This window comes from Geotrypetes seraphini, chromosome 3 (assembly GCF_902459505.1).
Source record: "Geotrypetes seraphini chromosome 3, aGeoSer1.1, whole genome shotgun sequence".
NCBI classification, from domain to species: domain Eukaryota; kingdom Metazoa; phylum Chordata; class Amphibia; order Gymnophiona; family Dermophiidae; genus Geotrypetes; species Geotrypetes seraphini.
Window position 1 is genome coordinate 364,853,141 of NC_047086.1, and position 23,259 is coordinate 364,876,399.

General features: G+C 41.0%; 1 protein-coding gene across 2 annotated transcripts in view; it reads right to left on the reverse strand.

The window, feature by feature from the left end:
• Positions 1 to 23,259, reverse strand: part of SCCPDH (saccharopine dehydrogenase (putative)) — a 130,060-nt gene that overhangs the window by 64,232 nt on the left and 42,569 nt on the right. For both annotated transcript variants that reach the window (XM_033939548.1, XM_033939547.1), the window contains exons 4-5: positions 21,261 to 21,390; positions 5,339 to 5,388 (exon numbers count right to left, since the gene is read on the reverse strand). In XM_033939548.1, the coding sequence (XP_033795439.1) occupies positions 5,339 to 5,388; positions 21,261 to 21,390 (180 nt within the window). The remainder of the gene's footprint in view (positions 1 to 5,338; positions 5,389 to 21,260; positions 21,391 to 23,259) is intronic.

Below are 23,259 nucleotides of genomic sequence, written 5' to 3' on the forward strand. Positions count from 1 at the left end.
TTCACCCCCTTTGCCCTCTCCTAACCACACTGGCGCCGTGATGTAAACAAAAGAAAGAAACAAAAAAGACTTTTCTTCTCTGTTAAATCCTAGCTCACGTTTGCGGTCTAACACCAGCTCTGGCAGGATACACGTTTCAAATCTGACATATTGTAATCACAAAACAGAAAATACAATTAGTTTTACTACCTTTTGTTGTCTGGTCATTATTCAAATCTTGTTGATCCCAGGCTCTGGTTGTCTTCTGATAACTTGCTTGCCAGGGTCTCCTTCTTTCTCCATGCTAACCATCCATCTGCCATCTCTGTCCTCCCCTTCCGTTTCCCTTCTCTCCCCCGGAGGTCTGGCCTCTTTCCTTTTTTTCATCTCCCTCCACAGAGCCACCTTTTCTTAACTACCCTTTTATCCAGCATCTCTCCCTCCTTCCCCACCACCCCAGGCTTGTTTCTTCCTTTCTGCCAAAGGTAGTTTCTCCTTTTCATGTCAATCAGGCAGTGGTCCTCCCAGTGTTGGGTAGTTGGGAGGGGTCTTCTGAGCAGAAGCAGTTGCGCAAGCTAGATGTCTGTCGGGTTCTTTGCTCTTATGTGCAGTGCAGGAGTTCAGGCAATCAGATCGCTTTGTCCTTCTTGCGGGCCCTCGTAAGGGGGATGGCGCTTCCAAGGCTACCTTTGCATGGTGGATCAAAGAGACTATTGTGTCCGCATATCTTCTTCAGAAAAAGCCTGTTCCAGAATTTCTCAAGGCTCATTCCACACGGGGTCAGGCAGTGTCTAGGGCTGAATCTTCGCTAGTGCCTCCAGTGGACATTTGTAAGGCAGCTGTTTGGTCTTTTTTGCATTCCTTTGTCAGACACTACCGTGTGGACGTTCTGGTGTGTCGGGACGCGGTGTTCGGTCAGCATGTTCTGGTGTTGGCCCTTCAGGGGTCCCACCCATGAAGGGGGCACTGCTTTAGTACGTCCCACTTGTAAGATTCCTATGCCGGTCTGGAGAATTGCTATAGAAGGAGAAATTAGGTTCTTGCCTGCTAATTTACTTTCTTTTAGCCTCTCCAGATCGGCATAGGACCCCACCCTGTCTATTGTCGTGTTGTTTGTGTGCCTGTTGCGTGCAGGTTTTGATTTTTCTGCGGGTTCTAGTATTTTTCTAGGGCTGGGGAGAATTGAAGAACAGGCTTATGTGGCTCAACTGGCGAGCTGTGGGGATATTCTCTTGCTGGGATCTCTTCTTTGCATTTTCCAACAGTATTTGGGTATATTAGTTATTATTCCTGTTCAGAGTATTGTTTATTTTGTTTCAAGTTCTTAGTTCTGCTTGGCTATTCGGAAGACTTGATAGGAATAGGGAAAGGCACGTACAGTTGTACCTTGGTTTACGAGCATAATTCGTTCCAGAAGCATGCTCGTAAACCAAAATACTCGTATATCAAAGCGAGTTTCCCCATAGGAAAAGAGAAGGCTGAGGGGAGATATGATTGAAGTCTACAAAATCCTAAGTGGAGTAGAATGGGTACAAATAGCCGAGGGAGATCTTGCCTCACAAATTTGCTTGACTTCTTTGAAGGTGTGAATATATATGTGGATAAAGGTGAGCCGGTTGATATAGTGTATCTAGATTTTCAGAAAGCTTTTGATAAAGTTCTTCACGAGAGGCTCCTGAGAAAATTAAAGTTATGGGATAGGTGGCAAAGTTCAGTTGTGGATAAGGAATTGGTTATCGGATAGAAAACAGAGGGTAGGGTTAAATGGTAGTTTTTCTCAATGGAGGAAAGTAAACAGTGGAGTGCCACATTGGTCTGTACTGGGACCAGTGCTATTTAACTTATTTATAAATGATCTGGAAAATGGGACGACGAGGTGATTAAATTTGCAGATGACACTAAACTGTTCAAAGTTATTTAAACGCATGCGGATTGTGAAAAATTGCAGGCGGACTTTAGGAAATTGGAAGATTGGGCGTCCAAGTGGCAGATGAAATTTAATGTGGACAAATGCAAAGTGATGCACTTTGGGAAGAATAACCTGACTCAGTTATCGGATACTAGGGTCCACCTTGGGGGTTAGCGCCCAAGGAAAGGATCTGGGTGTCATTGTAGACAATATGATGAAACCTTCTGCCGCGGCCAAAACAGCAAACAGGATGCTGGGAATTATTAAAAAAGGGATGGTTAACAAGACTAAGAATGTCATAATGTTCCTGTATCACTCCATGGTACGACTCATTTGAATTATTGCATTCAATTCTGGTCTACTTATCTCAAGAAAGATATAGTGGCGCTAGAAAAGGTTCACAGAAGAGCGACCAAGACGGTAAAGGGGATGAACTCCTCTCGTATGAGATATTTCTGTTGAAACATGACTCTGTATTTCTAAAGCAAGTAGTTTTTACTTGTAAAGTATATTAAAATCGAATAAAAATTAAATTTAAAAAAAAAAATCTTGAGAGGAATAGAACGGGTACAAGTGGATCGATTTTTCGCTCTGTCAAAAATTACAAAGACTAGGGGACACTCAAAGTTACATGGAAATACTTTTAAAACCAATAGGAGGAAAATTTTTTCCAGAGAATAGTTAAGCTCTGGAACGCGTTGCCAGAGGATGTGGTAAGAGCGGATAACGTAGCTGTTTTAAGAAAGGTTTGGATAAGTTCTTAGAGGAAAAGTCCATAGTCTGTTATTGAGAAAGACATGGGGGAAGCCAGTGCTTGCCCTGTATTGTTAGCATGGAATATTGCTACAACCTTGGGTTTTGGCCAGGTACTAGTGACCTGCATAGGCCACCATGAGAACCGGCTTCTGGGCTTGATGGACCATTGGTCTGACCCAGTAAGGGTATTCTTATGTTCTTATGATTTTTCACTCCGTCAAAAATTACAACGACTAGGGGGACACGCAATGAAGTTACAGGGAAATACTTTTAAAACCAATAGGAGAAAATGTTTTTTCACTCAGAGAATGGTTAAGCTCTGGAACGCATTGCCAGAGGTTGTGGTAAAAGCGTATAGTGCAGCTGATTTTTAAAAGATTTGGATAAATTCCTAAAGGAAGAGTCCATAGTCTGTTATTATGACACAGGGGAAGCCTCTCTGCTTGTCCTGGATCGGAAGCATGAAATGTTGCTACTCTTTGGGTTTTGGCCAGGTACTAGTGACCTGGATTGGCTACCGTGAGAACGGGCTACTGGGCTTGATGAACCATTGGTCTGACCCAGTAAGGCTATTCTTATGTTCTGGTAAAGATAAGTCCTTCTGGAGAAGATCTTCTAGGAGGCTTTTTCTGTGGTGACAATTCTGAAGGTATGCCGGAACACTCAGAGCCAGATAAAGCTAGTGCTTCAGATTCTTTGGAAAAGTTTACAACGTCTTCAATACCGATCCAATGAAGCTTATGAAGAAGATCGATGTGTATCCCTTTTTTATGTTTAAATCTATTTTATTGTGGATTCCTTTTATGCTTGGAAGCATGAGACCGACACGATGAGGACCATCGTGGCAAAAGAAAACGTTGATGCTTTGAGGTAGTGGATCGATGACTTGATGGAAGACTTCAATGCGCTAAAACTTCTATGTGAAGAGCAATGCCTGAAGGTAGACTGACGTCTAGATAGGGATGACAAAGCCTGTCAGAAGATCCATGAGAAGTAGCCCTATATCAGTACCTGGAGGTCTCATACTGCTATACTCAGGCTGGGCCGGTACCAAGGAAGTCAATGTGAGCACCTGTATGCAGTGTAATTTAAAGATTGTACAAAGATACTGTGAGCCTACATCGGGCAGGAAGGCATTCTCAAAGTTTCTTAAAACTTAGTGACAGTACACTTTTAATACTTTCCATACTGGGGCTCCGTGGATGATATAACTCACATGTGAGAATATGCTGCCTACTTGTCCTGGGATAACGAGATTAGTACCCATATTTTATCCATTTTTACCTTTGTACACTGCTTAGAAGTTTGGTGGAATTCGGTATGCCATATATATATATATATATATATATATATATATATATATATATATATATATATATATATATATATATATATATATATATATATATATATATATATATATATATATATATACATATATATATATATATACACAGTGGTACCTCGGTTTACGAGTGCACCGGTTTGCGATTGTTTTGCAAGACGAGCAAAACATTCGCAAAATCGGCACCTCGGAAACCGAGCGCGCTTCGATTTGCGAGCGCCCCCCTGCGAACCGGCACCCTCCACCCCGCGATCCGGCCCCCCCCCCCCCCCCCGCCGCAACCTGAGGTCCCCCCAACCCACCAGAACCCTCTTCTTACTTTTCTGTAGCCTCCGCAGCGGCATCGGCACCAGCATGTCCTGTGCGTGGTACCGGTGCCTGAAGATCTGCTTCCTGTGCAAGGCCTGAGAGTTCACGTCGAAAGTGAACTCTCATGTCGAACGTGAACTCTCAAGGCCCAGCACAGGAAGCAGATCGTCAGGCAGCGGCACCACGCACAGGACATGCTGGTGCTGGTGCCGCTGCGGAGGCTACAGCAAAGTATGAAGAGGGTTCGGGTGGGTTGGGGAGACCTCAGGTCGCGGCGGGGGGGTGCCCGATGGCGGCGGCGGGGGATGCCGGTGCCCGATGGCGGGGGGGAGGGTGCCGGTTCGCAGGGGGGGGGCCTTCGGGGGGAGCAATGCCGGTTCTCATGGGGGGGGGAGCAGCGCTGCTGGCCTCGGGGGGGGGGAAGGTGGGGGGTGGAAACATATCAAAGCAAGTTTCCCTTACTTCCTATGGGGAAACTTGCTTTGATATACGAGCATTTTGGATTACGAGCATGCTCCTGGAACGGATTATGCTCGTAATCCAAGGTACCACTGTATATATAATGGAGCGCACAATAGCAACACAGAAAGGTTACTTTGGTAAATTTCAGAAGATTTGGAGACCATTACAGATTTTTGTAATGATTAATAACATTTTCCCATAATAAGATATTTGTTAAGTGGGGATGGGGGTGGGTATTATTTTATTTATCTCATAATATGAATGAATTAATTAATACATTTTGATGTATTAGGTTAGATTTTCTGAAATAGGTAGGGAGGGATTGGGGGTTTTTCTATTGTATTTACATTTGTCATATTTATTAAATGTATTACATAATATTTAAATCATTATAAAATATGAATATAAGTATTGATATATTAAAGTGTTCATGAAGAAAATCAAGTGTGTATTTATAAGATTATATGAATTTTTCTGATACACTTGTAATATGCAAAACTGAATAAAGAAATAAAAAAAAAAAAAAAGAAGTTTGATAAGCGAGATAACAAATTTTAAATAAATTGGATTATACAAACCTCAGGTCCAGAATGAAATGACACGATACTCTCAACAGCTGTTAGGGTACCTTTGGGGGTGTGGGGGAAAGAAAGTAAAACAAATAAATTTCCTGCATTTAAAGCTGGAAACAAATTTTCAATTTGAGTATAAAATGCACAGAAAGATTAGGTTCTTACCTCAGTAATCTTTCCAGGAAGCAGACACATTATTTCCATAACCTGTGGGTAGTCATCTATTCCTGTGAGAATTCTTGTAGAGCGCCTTATTAGCATTCTTTTACACTGTCTCCCATCTCTCTGTGCTGTCCTCCAATTCCTCAGTTCGTACCAAAGCAGACTGTCAGCCCTAGAGAGGAAACAAAATAGGGAGGGGTATAGGGACACTCCCTGAGAAAACATGCCTATTCTGCTCATATCATTAACATAACAGATATACACAAAATTCAACCATTTGCAGCTATAACAAGGTGAAAACAAAGTCACCAACCGGAGTGCAGCCTGCACTAAGTGTGGGAGTTTCATCAGGTACCCCCTAGATTCTTCAAAGAAGCAGTAGTGTCCTCCATTCTTATTAATGCTGGATAAAGAAAGAAACAAGTCGTCCAGATTCCCCAGCACATTCAAAGCAGTAAGTAGGCAAATGAACATCTATCAAGGCGAGCTTCAGGAATAATGCGTCTTATCTACTAGAAAGAAGATTACCAAGGTAAGAACCTAATCTTTCCTTCTAATATAACAGATACATTCCTGAACCTTTAGAACCTATCAAAGCAGTCCTCCAAGTTCAGGGCAGGACAGATGAGCCTGCTGACAGAATAGATGATCCGAATGGAGAGAGAACCATGTGGCCACTCTACAGATTTCTTCCAAAGACACTGTTGAAGATTCCGCCTGTGAGGAACCCACACTTCTAGCGGAATGCAAATTTACGGACATATGTGGTCATTTTCTCCTTCAGATATAGACTGAAGAAATGGCCATACAGATCCATCTTGAAATGGCTGGATTTGAGGCTGGGTGGCCTTTCCGGACAGCATCCACCAGTACAAAGTGATGATCTGGCAGCTGAAATTTGTTCATAACCTCCAGATACTGCAAATTAACACTCTGCACACATCCAATAATTTCAGTACTTTATCACTCTTCCTCATGAAGGCAGTTAATTGCATTTCCTGATATGAAAACTAGAGGCTACTTTAGAAAAATGGTACTGCATGCAATACTATGCCTGAATTTGAAATTGAGGAAAGGATCTCATGACAATGCCTGCAATTGTGACACCTGTCGAGCTGAAGCAACTGCCACCAAAATAGAGATTAGGTTCTTACCTTGATAATCTTTTTCAATTTATAGAGATGGTATGCTGAACCAAGGGTCTTGCATCCATTCCCGCGAGTCTGTTGCAAGATATACTGAACATCATTTTCAGTATCTCCTTCTCCCTACTCTGCTGTCCCGTCAGTTAAAACCCAGCAGCAGCCCTATAGGAGACAAAAGGAGAAAGAACAAGGAGCCCCCCAACAAGACTTTGACCTCCCATAGCCAGAGATGTCCCAAGAATGGGATCTTCTGCAGCACTGAAAACTCTTGCAAATGGTAAGCAAAAAGTGAATTTAATGGAAAAATAAACATGGGTAGAAAAAAAGACAGGTTCCAACCATCTCCCTTGTAGAGAAACAACTGAGAAATTTGGAGGACAGCCCAGAGATAGGAGGCAGAGCAAAAGAATGCCAATGAGGCTCTCTACAAGAATTCTCATAGGAATAGATTCACTACCCACAGGTTCAGGAATGTGGGTCACACAAGAACTTTATTTTTTATTTGAATCAAAGCCCAAAAAACAAATTTTATACACAGGCGTTAGCACCACTGTAGCAAAAGTTCAAACCACACTGGCTGCTATTTTACAGTTACTTACTTCCTTTGTTGGAATTTTTTTTATTTTTATTTTTTTAGCTACATAAGACCATAAGAAAAGTCCAGCATCTTGGTCTCTCCTACCATTAGAACTTACAACAGGAAGCATCTTACAAAATTTTAAGACTGGGGTTAACCCAACCTGAGCGAGGGTTTCTTGAGATTTAATACCATTACTCTTAGCATATTTAGACAGTTTGATCCCTTGTGTACAATGGCATGCAATGTCTACTGGTTGCCAGTAAATTTATTATTGTGTAATTAGCATCCCCGTTTATGACAAAAAATTAAATGCATCTAATGTTTGTAGGGGGTTGGGGGGAGTATTGTCTCAGTTTAAATACCGTTTCTGTAAAACTCTGATATTGTTATTGGAAAGTAGTATACCACCAAACATAAAAAAATAAATAGGTTTCTTTGAAAAGGAAAGAAATCAAGAATGAAGTGTTTTATTGCAGCTGTTAGGAGGAACAAGGCTCCCAAATATAAAAGCCTATAACAGCCTGTATTATGTGACAAGTGAGGGATTGGATGGAAGGAATGAGTGGATGAAATGAGTGGATATCGTAGTCTTTACTTGGAGAAGCAGAAGGCTTAGCCTTATGACAGACAAATCATATATAATTTTTATTGCATTCCAAAAAAGGACTATTATCATCAATAAAAAAGGAGAAAATTAGATCTTACCTGCTAATATTCTTTCTAGCATGCATGGACGGATGGGTTTACACTCCTCTACCAGCAGGTGGAGACTGAGAACAAACTGAACTGTTGCAGTAGTACAAGTAGGCTATGCAGTCTAGTACTGCTTTATTCAGGAAAAAAAAATTTAGATTCGATTCAGCCTCTTGAATCGATTTTTTGATTTAATTTTCCTGCTCAAGTGGGTGTTTTTTCCAAACATCCTGGTGGGTTTATTTTATAGCTTCTTCACTGCCTTTGCCTTCTCCCAACCACACTGGTGCTATGGTGTAAACAAAATAAACAAACAAAAAGGACTTTTCCTCTCTCTGTTAAATCCTAACTCATATTTGCAGTCTAACACCAGCTCTGGCAGGATACATGTTTCAGACATATTGTAATCACAAAACAGAAAATAAAATTATTTTTTCTATGTTTTGTTGTCTGGTCATTATTCAAATCTTGTTGGTCCCAGGCTCTGGTTGTCTTCTGATAACTTGCTTGCCAGGGTCTTTTCCTTTCTTCTTTCTCCGTGCTAACCATCCATCTTCTGTCTCTGTCCTCCCCTTCCATTTCCCTTCCCCTCCCCCAGAGTCTGGCATCTTTCCTTGTCTTAGTCTCCATCCACAGATTCACCTTTTCATACAGCATCTCTCCCTCCTTCCCCACCACCCCAGGGTCCACCATCTCTCTCTTTCTTTTCCCAATTACCCTACTATCCAATATTTCTTCCCCCCCCTCCACCCCATCCCTTGTGTTCAACTTCTCTCTCTTTCTGTTCCTTCCCTCCCTAAATCCACCATCTCTCTCCCTATCCTTTGTTTTTAGACCCATTATTTCTTCCTCCCAAAGTCCGGCATAAGAACATAAGAAATACCTACATCGGATCAGACCGGGGTCCATCTAGTCCGGTGATCCGCACACGTGGAGGCTCAGCCAGGTGCACCCTGGCGAATACCTTAGTCACTCATATCCCTCAATGTGTCCTGCAAAAAGATGTGCGTCCAATTTTCCCTTAAATCCTAGAATGGTAGTTTCCTCCACCATCTCTTCCGGGAGAGAGTTCCAGGCGTTCACCACTCGCTGTGTGAAGCAGAACTTTCTGACATTTGTCCTGGCCGTGTCCCCTCTCAGCTTCAGCCCATGACCTCTAGTCCGAGTCTGAGTCACATTTGCCAATGTGAATAACGCTGTTTCTTGCTCACCATCCTTTCCCCCAGCTGATGAGTGAGCTTGCTCCATTTTGTCGGCCAACTGGCAGTTGAAGTCGGAGTTTCGGTCTGGCCTGCTCCCCTTGCTGTATTGTATTTTTTAGTTGAAAGATGCGGTGGCGGCTCCTCTCATGATCCCCACCTGTGTCGGAAGTCCGACGCAGGCGGGGATCGTGAGAGGAGCCGCCGCCACGTCTTTCAACTAAAAAATACAATACGGCAAAGCGAGCAGGGAGCAGGCCAGACCGAAAAACAGAACCCTAAGCTGCGCATGCGCACTCCTACCTGCGGATCCCTACAGCTCACGGAAAACCGGCGCACGCAGTGGGAGTGCGCATGTGCAGCTTAGAGTTTTATTATATTAGATGCTTATTTTCACATGCATCCATCTACCCAAGAGATCAGAATCAATCAATTGAAAAATTAGCTGAACATTTTTTATTTATTAGTATGGCAACCCCAGCTTTCTTCCCAATTGCAGGAGCAAAAAGGCTCTTTTTCATCCAATTTCCTTCCAGCTTTTGTGACTCTATCGCTGATAGGCGAGTCTCCTGTATATAGTATATGTCAGCGTTTTGTTGTTTCAAAAAGGCTAGCATTTTTTTCCTTTTATTTGATGATTGAGGCCATTAACATTTAATGAGAAAATTTTACACTCCATTATCAATTCAAATTATTAAATATCCATACTATTAAATAATCAAATTTAAATAATTTAAAATGAACAGACACCATTTCCAATACTTTAAAATTTTGCAAATATATTTTTCCCCTCCCACCCCACCCTTTACCCCCCTTCCCTCCCTATTTTCTTATTAACAGTGAAAACTTGGTAACACATATTAGACCAGTCAACAAAAAACTCCCGACAAGACTATTTTAAATCTTATCTTGAAAATAAGTTACATGAAATACACTTATGATAATTTATGCTAATTCCTCCCTTAATTTGAAACTAGTTCATAAATTATACAAAACTGTATGAATCTGTATAAAATATTAGACTAATGTCATATCAATATATATAAGAAAACATTTAATATTTTAATATTATGTTTGCTTTATCTTAGTATCATTCCAAACTATTCCTATGAAATATTCTGTAACCCCTTACTAAACATAGTAATCTTATTTCCAATACTCTCATAATTTCATCTATCTATTAATTTTCCCCCTCTTATTTTTGTATCATATTAATTAGCTCATATTGTTATCTTTCTACATATTAATTTATTAAAATTTTTATGAGATTTCTTACCTCTATATTATCTCATCCAAAATCCTCAAAACTCTAATTAATCAATGAATCAGTCTAAAACCTGCTTAAACACTTAAAATAAGTCCTTCTTATTCCATATTATGATATTTAAATCGATATATTACTAAAACCAGCCAATTAACAACTTTTTGAAATTATATATTCAATCTTATTTTAAATTAACAGAAATCTCGGTGAACCAAAATCACAATATTCATCTCTTAATTAATGCATTATAATTTAATTCTTCTAAGGAATATTTCATTAATCTTTATTATAAGAATCTAATGAGGAGCACCATAAGAAAACATAAGCACATTTAAAAATCATATGTTTCCTCTAAGACATAAATAAACAATATTCAAAGAGCAATCCATTCTTATAATAATTTTCATAAGATATCATTCAAATATATATAAATAAATTATAAAACACCTATATGCAAAGGATCTTCGATTTCCAAACAATCTCTTTTATCACAGGAATATCTAATATAATAAAAGGCTAAGACGCGCATGCGCACTCCCATCGCATGTTCCGTTTTCCGTGCGCTGTAGGGCACCGCAGATAGGAGTGCGCATGCACGTGGTGCCGCAGCGGCATGTCTTGCCGCCTGAAGGATAAAGCCAAGAAGCAGAAAATGCTTCCTGTAAGTTTGCCGCACCACTGCTCCCTTAATGTCTTTGCTTCCCGGATTCTATTTCCCTCCCTCCCTTCCTGTAAGTTTGCTGCTGCCTCTGCCGCCATTCCTTCATGTTTTCACACTCTGGCACCACTGCTCCCTTAATGTCTTTGCTTCCCGATTCTATTGTCTCTCCTCCCCCGAGGCGGATGTCGGACACGGCGGCTGTCGGCCTTGCTGTTCTTTGGTCTGCCCTGCTCCTTGCCTTACTATATTTTTAAGTTGAAAGAAGAGGCAGCGGCTCCTCTCAGGATCCCCACCTGCATCGGAAGTCCGATGCAGTCGGGGATCTTGAGAGGAGCTGCTGTAGCCACGTCTTTCAACTTAAAAATATAGTAAGGCAAGGAGCAGGGCAGACCGATCTTCAAAATGCCCTCAACTCCTGCACAGAACGCCGATGTAGCCATCTCCATTGACTGCACAGCCTCACATCTGGCATCCCCTCTCTCGCTTGCCTGATAGCCTCACCTGCCCCGCCTTCTTCTTCCTGCCAGTTTCAGCCGGGCTCACTCCTCACCTCTTCCCTCCCCCCTGGCAGCCCTGAACCTAATAAGATGGCGGGATCGCTGGTGGAGAGCGACAATGTAGGCTGCTGCGGCCGTCAGCGGCTGCTGAACGCGGCAGCTGTAGGCCGCTGGGGTTGATCTGGTATGGGCTGTAGGGAACGTGCGTGAGGAGCGTTTGGGGGGAAGGAGGGGAGAAAGTTTCTGCTCCTCCGGTCTGGCTCCGCGTTATAGTGGGTGTGGCAAATTTTCTGTGGAGGACTTTGTAAAGGGGAAAAAAGTCCCCCTTCTTACAGTGATGCGCCCGTGGCCTGTGGAGTAAACATGGAAAATGAGGCAAAGAAAGGTAAAAAGGTAAGACTGAGGGAGTGCGGGATGGGATTCTACCCAGGCTGTCTGTGCTTGGAAATTGAGAGTTGAAGGGGGAAAGTGATTTCACCCACCCCTTCCCACACCTGTCCATATGGAATCTAATCCATATCATAGCCAAATCTCCTCTATCCCCACCCCTACCTGCAAGAGTCAATGCTGTTACTTACTTGCTGGCAGCCCTCCTTATACTCCTGACCCCAACTGGGTTTTCCTTTGTACAGCTTCACTCAGTTTTCAGTATGAAGCGGGTTCATGTCATGTCATGGTGCTACAGAGAATGGTCTGAGGCTACCTTTGGGGGGTGGGGTTTCAATGGTGCAGGCTCTGGTGTTGGGGTGCGGTTAGGTGAAGAGGGTTAAAGTGGCACATGTTGGAATGGGGAGGGGGACAGTTGCATTACCGTGGGAAGGGGAAGGGGCAGGGGAGAGACGACAGAGAAATTGGTAAAAAAAGGAAGAGAAGCTGCGTGGGGGTGGAATATAGGGACAGGAAAAATGCCCTTGGAGACAATGGAAGGAAGGATAGATAGGACTGGAGCTGGGACTGAAAGGGTGATAAATGCAGTACAGGATCGATGAGGGCCAAAAGGGTACAGAGGACTAAGGAAATGGTGAAAGGTGAGACTGGGATCAGTGGGAGGCAGGGTCTAGGCATTGTAGAGGCGGGGCACAGGTGGGGTCAGGGTATAGGTGGGGCTATTCTAGCACCCATTACTGTAATGAATGTAATGGGCTTAAACACTAGCCTCTAATAATAAAATGGTAAGCGCGCATGCGCACTCTAAAGCCGTGTTCCCTGATCCGTCGCGATGTGGCCACAAGAGTGCGCATGCACGCTTACAACGTCACCAGCCGCCGATCTCCGTTCCTCCAGTGGGGGGGGATCTCGGAGGAGAGGGATCGCGGCCGCTCAGCGCCCCCAACGAGGAGCCCAGCAACTTTCCACCCCGGCTCTAAACTGACCCCGCCGCCCTGGACCCGAGTCCCTTGCTGCCCCCCTTCCCTTCCCGCAGGCCAGACTACAAACCTGGTGATTCCAGCAGCGTGTGCAGCAGTCTTCACACGCTGCTTCGGGCCCTTCTACTGCCCTGATTTGCTCTGCCGCATCTCTGATGATGTCATCAGGGATGTGCCAGAGTAAATCAGGACAGTAGAAGGACCCGAAGCAGCGTATGGAGACTGCTGCACACGCTGCTGGAATCACCAGGTTTGTAGTCGGGACCGTGGGAAGGGAAAGGGGGGGTAGAAGAAACGCTAATGCTGCTGCATAGGGAACTGGTGTGGGGGGAGTGAAATGGAGGGGGAGGGAATGCTGCTTTGGACAGACAAACAGAGGGAGGAAGGGAGACAGAGAGAAAAGAAGAAAGACACAGGGGCAGGGAGATACACAGAAAGACAGACAAAAGAGGCCAGGGACAGAGACAGACAGAAAGAAAGACAGCGGGAGTCGCGTCAGGAGGGGTGCGGGATGCGGCAGAGGGAACTTTTCCAATGGGTGCAACTGGGCGGCTGTCGGGAACCTCTGATCAGGGGCAGAACAAGATAAGTGTATCATAGGGATAAGAAGGAGGGGGGTGATAAAAAGGAAGATACGTCTACTGCTGGACAGGGGGAGAAGGAAAGAGGTGCTGATGGATAGGGGGGTTAAGAAAAAGGAACGTAGCCTAATGTTGGACAGGGGGAGAAGGAAAGAGGTGCTGCTGGACAGGGGGGAGGTAAAACAAAGGGAGAAGGGCTGCTGCTGCATAAGGAGAGCAGTGAAGGGGTGGTGGTGGACACAGGGGAGGTAAAAGGAAGGGAGAATGGACAGGGGGAGCAGGCAAGGGGTGGTGATGGACAGCCAAGGAAAAAGAAAGAAAGAAAGCGGCTAAGGAGAGAGAGAGAAAGAAATAGAGACACACACACATATATTCTAGCACCTGTTAATATAACGGGCTATAAGACTAGTACCACTATAATAATACTTAGCTATTATGTACTCTCTATCCAACTATCAAGCTTCATAACGTTTCACTACATCCATATCTCCGTTATCCAGCATCTAACATTTAGAATAAATCCACCTTCTCTCGAATCGCATGTCATTCAATGTGTCATCCATGATATTGTAAAAAGAATCCAAATTGATATCCATTCTGTATTTGCATAGTTCCAAAACACAGCGATCGAAATTCAAGTTCCAGAAATCCAACATCCTTGGTTATTTTCTCCATCTGCCTTCCTTCATGTACACATCGCCATCCATATTAATTAAAATCTTAAAACAATACATGTTTCAAATTGCTTTGTCACTGTAATAATTAATAGTTCTATGCTTTCTTCAAATCCATCTGTAATAGTTCTCGTAAGCCATTTTTGAGTTCTGACGGTTCATCTGTTGTAACAAACAGGACATCAGAAATCCTCCATTACCACGTCAAAGCCTTATTAAACTTACTCTTGCAAGGGGACAGGCCAAGGTAATTCAGTGTTCCTTTCCGGATGAAGTATTCAGGCATGAGAACTTCTTATCTCCAGATATGACAGGAAGGCAAATTCATTCAGCTATCCTTGCTAACATGTCGAAGAAGTGATAACAGAGAAAATTTCATATCTCAAAATCGGAACTGTAGAGCAAATGGGTAATTGTTAAACAGAGGAACATTATCAATATAATTCCTGTTTCAAATCATGCACAAAAAGCTGTAACCGCAGTACTAGAACTGCATTGACTCAGTTTAGAATGCCTATACTTAATCTGATGAATTCCTTGCAGGGACTGTTGACTCATTCAAGTCAATTTGAATCTGTAGACATTCTTTTCTGTTTTCCTTTAGGTACTTACTATTACAGTACTTTATTTATAATTAGTATATTCAAACTTTTGTAAAGAGATTCCAAGCATAAATTTTCAACAGAAGAACAGACGCCATTTTTTCCCCCTCCTCCTTTCTCCATATCAATGACAGGAATTATGTAGACATTGGCTGTTCCTGTTACTGTATAAATCTTTGTAGTTCCATGGATCATCAAATGTGATTGTTTTATTTTCAAATGTCATCTTCATAAGAGCCGGGTATAGTAACTCATATTTAGCCCCCATCACTCTCAACTGGGATCTAAGATTCAAAAAACTTTTTCTTTTGCTAGCCGTGTTTTTGGCAAAGTCTAGAACTAGATGAATAAGTGCATCTTGATATTTCAAATTTTTATTTTGCTTAGCTAACTGAAAGATCTCCATGACCTGCTGATGTCTCAGTACTTTAAAAATTAATGGCCGAGGACCCATTTTCTTATCAGATCTCCTTACAGGAATTCTGTGCGCCCTCTCGATTTCAAGAGGGAACTTTGACTTTATAGGTAGTATTTTGGGTAACATATTCTCCAAGAAGGAGATCGCAATTCCTTTCTCCACCCTTCCGGTAATCCTAATAGTCTTAAATTGCTCCTCCTCTCTCTGTTTAAAAAATCCTCCAAATCACGGGTAAGTATCTCAATTTTCTTATGGTCAGTTTTATTATGAAGTAATTCTGTTTCCACTATATCCATTCTTTTTTCCATATTATTTGAATTGATTTCTAAGATCCATTCTCTTGTTCAGAGTGGAAAATTCATCTGTCAAATTGTTAACTTTCTTGGCCGTGCCCGATACAATCTCTTTAATTTCTCTCAGTTCTTTCATGACTTCGTTATCGCCATTTTTTGAAGACTCCGGTTCAGGTTTTGCTCTCTTCACACTTCTGGAAGTAGCAAATGATGATTCATTCTTGTTTTGCTTCCCCGAAGCCATTACACAACTTTATCTTCAGAACACAAAGTTAATAAATTTTCATCCAACTTGTTTTACTTTCAAAAACTGTCAATACGGAGCTCACTCGTTAACCGACCTTCTTCATGCGCGACCAAGCCAAGCCCCTGTATATAGGATTTCAAAGATGTATTTTCCTGCATAACATGTTGCACTTCAGATTCCAATGTGTAATAGTTTGCCACCTTGTGAATATCTTGGCCCATACGTTCCATATACAATCTTCTAGATAATAAGTTTGTCCAAGATTTGCTGGAGTTGACCTCCTAGAGATGTTTCCACAGCAGCTGAGACATCTGAAACTATATCTGCAGTCCAAGCTGCTCCCACCGTAGAGGAAGCAGAGGTTGCCAACTCCACCATCTTGGCTTCTGCAAACATGCAATCTTTCTTTTCACAACACTTTCAAAGATATCCTACCACAAATGTGGAGAGATATACCAAAATCAGGTCAGTACCTTCATGAACCAATAATTCAGGAGAGTCTCCATAGAAGGTGAGTTTAGAGAGAGAAAGGATGGGAGCTAAGAGTCTGTCTGGCTACTTAGCCCCTCATCATCATGTGACCCCTTTTTTGAAAACCTTTAATAAAAGATCTTTTACATAAAATATTGCAGAGAATCTAGGTTAATAGGGTGTGTCAAGCTAGTGTCCCACTGAGTCAATATGGAAATAAAGTATGTGCACTGCTTTTGAACATGTGACAAGATACAGGTATCTGGACAGACTTGTGTGAACATTTACAAAATCCGTTAAATTAACACTTTCCAAAGACTCAAACTTTGCCTTTTATCAGAGCAGATCTTGTTCATTTAAGACATACTTGATGGCAAAAGACATTCTGCTTCAGTGATGGACCTAGAATTTTCCACTTTAGCATTATGGAGAACATAAACACATGGCTTGCTTAGAATGGAACCTTTATCAGTGTTCGGGGGGTGGGGGGGAGAAGAGAAGATTTTTAGAAATATTAATCTGGGACCCCTTTTTGAATTCCCTCAGTGTGCAATGTGCTTTTGAATGCTCTTGAGGGATGGGGTAAAATGAGAGGGGAAAATACAGCTGCTAAGAGAAATTTTGCTCAAGATAACTTGAATGATGAGCGTAAAAAGTCTATTTCCTTTTTGTTCAGGACAATATAAAACAGGGAGCACGAAGGGGGGGAGGATGATGGAAAAGGAACATAAAAATATAAAAATTATATGCAAATCAAATTTGATTGTTTTAAGTTAAAAAGATTATATTATTACTAGGGCATGGTTTAGTCGCGCATGAAAACGGTCGGGTAGCGGGTGAGCTCTGTGCTGACAGACTGTTTAAAGATCAATAAGTCGCTTGAAAGATTTTTCTTTTTGTTTGGAAGAAGGGTAAAGGCAAAAATGGCTTTGGGAAAACAAGCAAAGAATGATTCAACGTTTGGAACTACCGGGAGCGTAAAAAGAACGAAGCCAGAGCCTGAAACCCCTCTGAAGACGCCATTACCAAAGGGAGCTGACAGTGAAGTGATGAAAGAATTGAAAGAAATAAGAGATGTGTTGATGGTAGTCAGAGGGTTCCTGTATAAGAACCTGTCGTTTCTCTCTCCTCTCTGAAAAGCTAAAAGTGCATAGTCACTACTTACGTCTGGGAGAAGTTTGCCTCCTCTAGTCCTGTTGAATCTATCAAGGACCTCCAGAAGCTACTTTAGTTGAGGCTTCATAAGGCTACATTTCATTGACTCATTTATTATTGAAACCAGTTGCTTTACTATATCTAATTTAGTAGTGGCTGGAGATTTTAATGTTGTCATGGATCTTTTAATGGATAAAAAACCAAGTAAAATTATGAAGTCATTAGGATTAGAAAATTTGGTACAATCTTGTGATTTAAAAGATATGGCGGATACTTCATTTTGATGATCGGGAATTTTCTTTTCGCTCACAAATTCACAAATCCTTTTCAAGAATAGATTATATTTTTGTTTCAAATCAAATAGTACAACAAGTGACAAAAGCCTCTATAGATCCTATCATTTTGTCTGATCATGGAGGTGTATGGATTGAATTTAAGTTTGATGAGCAAGATTATAGCAGGTCTGTATGGTGATTCGATAATACATTGATTGTGGATTCAAATTTCCTTGAAGAATTTAAAATAAAAATGATTGAATTTTTTCAAATTAACACTTCAGAAAAAATTACCATAGAAACATTATGGGATGCATTTAAGGCCACCATGAGAGGTAATATTTCATATTCAGCATATATTAGAAAATTTCATAATCAGCATATATTAGAAAACAACTTAATCAATTTTTCAATTTGGAAAAAGAAATTAAATAGTTGGAAGCTAAATTAGTTGAAAAGTGGGAGCAAAGTACCCTACAGGTTATATTAAAAGCAAAGGGTAAATGGTAAGGAAAGATTTGTTTTCCCAACAAACTCTATTATGGAAGCTCAAATAAGGCAGGAAGATTATTGGCAAATTATCTTAAAGCAAAGAAAAGAAGAACAAAAATTATTGCAATAAAGGATGAGAAAGGAGAGACACATACTCAAATTGGTAGTATTTTAAGTCAATTTTCAAATTTTTATAAAGACCTATACTCTTGAGCCTTATGTAGATAGGGAAAAAGATGGTTTAGAATTTTTGAAGTTAATAGAAGGGCCGAAAATTCTTGAGCATATAAAAAAAAGTTTAGAAGAGCCTATATCATTAAAAGAAGTGGAAACAGCATTAAAATGTCTTAGAGTTGGATCCGCTCCAGGTGGTGATGGTTTCACGGTAGAATTTTATAAATCATTTCAAGTTACCCTATTACCTCATTTATTAAATTTATATCAGACTCAACTAACTAAGGGTTGCAATACAGGTACTATGGCAGAATCATTGACCATAGTTTTGCCAAAGCCAAATAAAGATCCCACATTGGTTTCAAATTACAGGCCTATCTCGCTAATCAATGTAGATGGAAAACTTTTGGCTAAGACATTGGCTTTACGCTTAGCTAAGGCTCTCCCTTTTATTATTGATATGCACCAAACTGGGTTTGTTGCTAAGAGACACTCATCTAATAACACAAGATTGGCTTTTCATATGTTGAATTTAACAAAAGCCATAAATGATCCGGCTTTTTCTGTGCCCTTGGATGCAGAAAAAGCCTTTGATCTGGTGGAATGGACCTTCATGTATCAAGCTATGGAATGGTTTGGAATAGGTTCAAGATTTATACAAATGATTCAAACATTGTATAGCTCCCCTGTTGCAAAATTGTATATTAATAACAATTTTTCAGAACACTTTAATTTGTGGAGGGGGGTTAGACAAGTTTGTCCCCCATCTCCTTTGCTTTTTGATATTGTTTTGGAACCCTTGTTATTAGCTATTCAGCAAGTAAAGGAGATACAGGGTATTCCTTATTCAGATCGGGAATACAAAGTCTCTGCATATGCAGATGATATATTGCTTCATTTGAGAAATCCAGAAACAACCATTCCATGCTTATTTGAATTAATTGAGAAATTTGGAAAAATTTCTGGGTATAAGATAAATTGGAGTAAATCTGAAGTTCTTCCACTAAACGTTTATTGTACAAAAGGCTTGTTTGATTCATTTTCGTTTATATGGAAGAAAGGTGGATTAAAATACTTTGGAATTTGGATAAAAAATACTCTGGAAGACACAATGAAAGAGAATGAAAAATCTTTATTGCAGAAGGTAACAGAAATGTGCGAGCAATGGAATCCACTATATCTGTGGAAGAAGTGGAAGAAGACATCTTCTTTCTCAGGGGACCCTCGGTCACAAGGGGACATCCATTCAAACTCAGAGGAGGGAAATTCGATAGTGACATAAGGAAGTATTTCTTCACAGAAAGGGTTGTAGATCACTGGAACAAGCTTCCAGAGCAGGTGATCAAGGCCACCAGCGTTATTGACTTTAAGAATAAATGGGATGCCCTAGTAGGATCCTTACGAGGGTCGAGTTAAGGAACTAGGTCATTAGTACTCAGACTTAATGGGGTGGGTCAGTAGAGTGGGCAGACTTGATGGGCTATGGCCCTTTTCTGCCATCATCTTTCTATGTTTCTATGTTTCTATGTCTTGGTGGGGGAGAGTTCAAACTATTAAAATGATGATATTGCCTGTGGTTTGTTATCAGATGGGAACGTTACCAGTTTTTTAAGGGGTCCTTTTATAAAAAGTTAAACAGTATTCTTACAAAATTTATTTGGCTGGGCAAAACTCCTAGAATTGCTTTAGTATCTTTACAAAAACCAATTGCGGAGGGTGGGATAAATTTTCCCAATTTCTATAGGTATCAAGCAGCCTATATTTTGCACCAGGGTATGTATTGGGTTCTCCCAGAGCTCATTGATAATACCCCAGACTGGTTGCATTTGGAATGGCAACTCACGTTCCTTCTACGTTTGTCATGTTCTTAGCATTAAAATGCCTAGATTGTATAAAGAAAACAGAATATTTATGGATACATGGAAAACTCTGTGATGTCAGTAATTTAACATCTATTCCAATCTATAAATCGACAAATCAAACTCCAGGATTCAAATTGGCGGATTTAAGGTCATCTCTCGTCATCTCTCTCTCTCTCTCACCTCAGTAGCGGATTCAAATTGGCGGATTTAAGGTCATCTCTCATCATCTCTCTCTCTCTCTCTCTCACCTCAGTAGCATGTTCCCCCTGACGTGAACGTGCTACTATGTGGAGAGCGGCCTGCGAGGTTCGCTACAGCCGGCCGCGAACCTCAGCAGGCCGTTTTAAATAGGAATGGCAGCAGTGACTGGAGGGAGGGGAAGAACAGGAGCAGTTGTTGCGGGAGGGGGGGGAGTCGGCGACGTGCAGGCCGCTGTGAACAGGAGCGGCAGCGGCGGCAGGACCATGAGTCCTCCTCCAGGCATCCGCTGCCAGAGCCGCTCCTGTCGCCCGATGCAGCTAACTGGCGCATACGGGGACTCGTACATGCGCACTCCTTCGGCCACAGACCTACAGCGCACGGAACACGCAAATAGAAGTGCGCATGCGCGGCTAGCTCTTTATTATATTAGATTGTTAGATGACAGAAATTCAAGTGATGTATTTAATTTCAATTGTCAATTTATTGATACACTTGTTGTAAGATGTAAAAATGAATAAAGATATTAAAAAAAAAATATTATATCAAAGATTTGCAATGAAAACATTAATAAAGATGACAGAGAGGCTGTAAAATTTAAAGACATGGAATGAAGTTGCAAGAAAGGAAACTTAAAAGCATCAGAAAATACTTTTTCCACACAAGGGGAGATGGATGTTTGACTTGTTCTTCCACAGAAGTAATCATGGTGTTGAAATAGTGGCAGAATTCAAAAAGGCATGGGATAAACAGAGGTTCTCTATATGTCAAGAAGATGGCAGGTTAAATGGACTATACTGTTATTCCATCATTTTCTCTGTTAGTATGTACATTAGTATCTGAACACAATGTCCCATCTCTTTTCAAAACCAAAATGGACTACTGCCTTATATTTAAGAGAAGAAAATTTTCAAATACCTTTTAAGTTATTCCTTGTAAATAGCACTCCTAAGTCTGCAGGAATGGAGTCGAAACCACAGCTACCAATGATATATGCTCCTTTATCTGCAGCTTGGCTGCTGTACTTGAAATACATTTCTTCAAGATACTAACGGGAAAATATTTTGGAAAATTATACAGTTAATTGCAATATGCCATTAACTTAAGCAAACACATGCAACAAATCCTGACCAGAAACAGTATGCAGTGATGTGTCAACAACAGAGTTGAGAGCTGGAGACGCCTTATTCTAATTAGAGCCCACATTGACTTTAGAGATGGAAGAGAAAGGAGAGAACAGAGAAAAGAAAAGTGTGTGCGTCTCCCCATTGTTTTCCTCATTTCTTGAATATTTAACGCATCCCCAAGACAAACTGGAAATTAAGAGCTAGATTTGCTAACATGGTAACGTGCTAATATATGAGGCATGTTCAATAAATTTATCAGAGTATGAAAGAAAGTAACAAGCGCGTTGAAACAAGTCTGTGCATGTTGTGACAATTCATGAAAAGTTAGACATGTCCAAGGTTAGTATAATAGGGTTTCCAAGAATGCTGACGCCATGTCAGAAGGCCACAAGGCTCCAGTCCTGTCAGGAGAACTTGGAGATACTTTGTAAAGACCAGATTAATTTTTTTCATCATTTGGCAACAAGAAATGAAACTTGGATCTATCACAGAGATCCCAAGTGGAAAATGGAATCAATGCAGTGAAAGCACAAGTCATCCCCCACCCCAAAAAAGTTTGACAGAAAAATCTGCATGCAAAGTCATGGCAACTGTCTTCTGGGATGATAAAAAACTAAGCTTGTTTATGTTAAAAAAATATTAGCCAGTGTTCTAACTAACATGGCTTTTCATTATGAACCTTATGATGGTGATAATTGTATTATGTAGGACATGAACCTTATGATGGTGATAATTGTATTATGTAGGACATAAGGGGGACCCATAATCCCATATGTATGAGACATATGGGGACATGAAAGATACTAATATGTATATATAAAAAGATGAAGCCGAATGATAGAAATGCTTCAGAGACTTGGTCAGCACGCAAAGTACATACTTTTCTGTTACCAGTGAAGCAGAGAGAAAATATTTTATTTTAGTTTAATGTCAGGAAAAGTGTGTGTGATAGTCATAACATAAGTTGAATTTTAGCTAAGTCATAAAAACAACTTGTAAATAACAAAAAGCATAGGCTAGGGATCACACTGACCTAAGAACTAAATTTTGTACTATTCCCTTGGCAAATGCTTGGGAAGCAAAACTTAGCTGTTTACCTTGAGATCCCCAGTATTGCTGGGATGTCATTATTGTTGCTAGGGAAATTACTGGTGAGGTATGATTGACCAGAAACCATGCGACTTGAATAGAACCAATAGAGCATTGCTGAAGTATGCAATTTGTAATTGGATCCTAGTGAAACAATTGTAATTTAATAAGATGTACCAACTATGTATGTTTAATAATGAATTGATTGATGTCATAATCCAAATAAAATGGCCAATCACTTGTATTTGGGTGAGACTTTAGGTGTTGTCCTACCAGTTAGTAGGATGCCAAACACACTCCCAAGGCCTTGAATGTTTAAACTACACTTTTGTGTCTGGTAGTTTTTTTCCCTTGGCCTCCTCTGGAGATAAGAAATAAGATAAGAACTGAAGGGGTATGTAGCCCGTTTATGTAGTTATTTAAACTAGACTAGAAAATGACATGGGGACAAATCTGTCCCCATCCCCGCAGGAATTCGATTTCCCAATTCTGATCCCATTCCTGTAAGCTTTGCCTTAACTGAACAACCCTTGAACACTTATGATTTTAAAGTGTTTGAGGCTTGTGCAGATGAGGACAGAGCTTGCAGGAATGGGACAGGGACAAGAAAAGAACTCATGGGGACGGGACAGGAAAATGAGTTTCTGCGGAGACAGGCAAAAAATTTGTCTCCATGTCATTTTCTAACTTAGACCAAACAG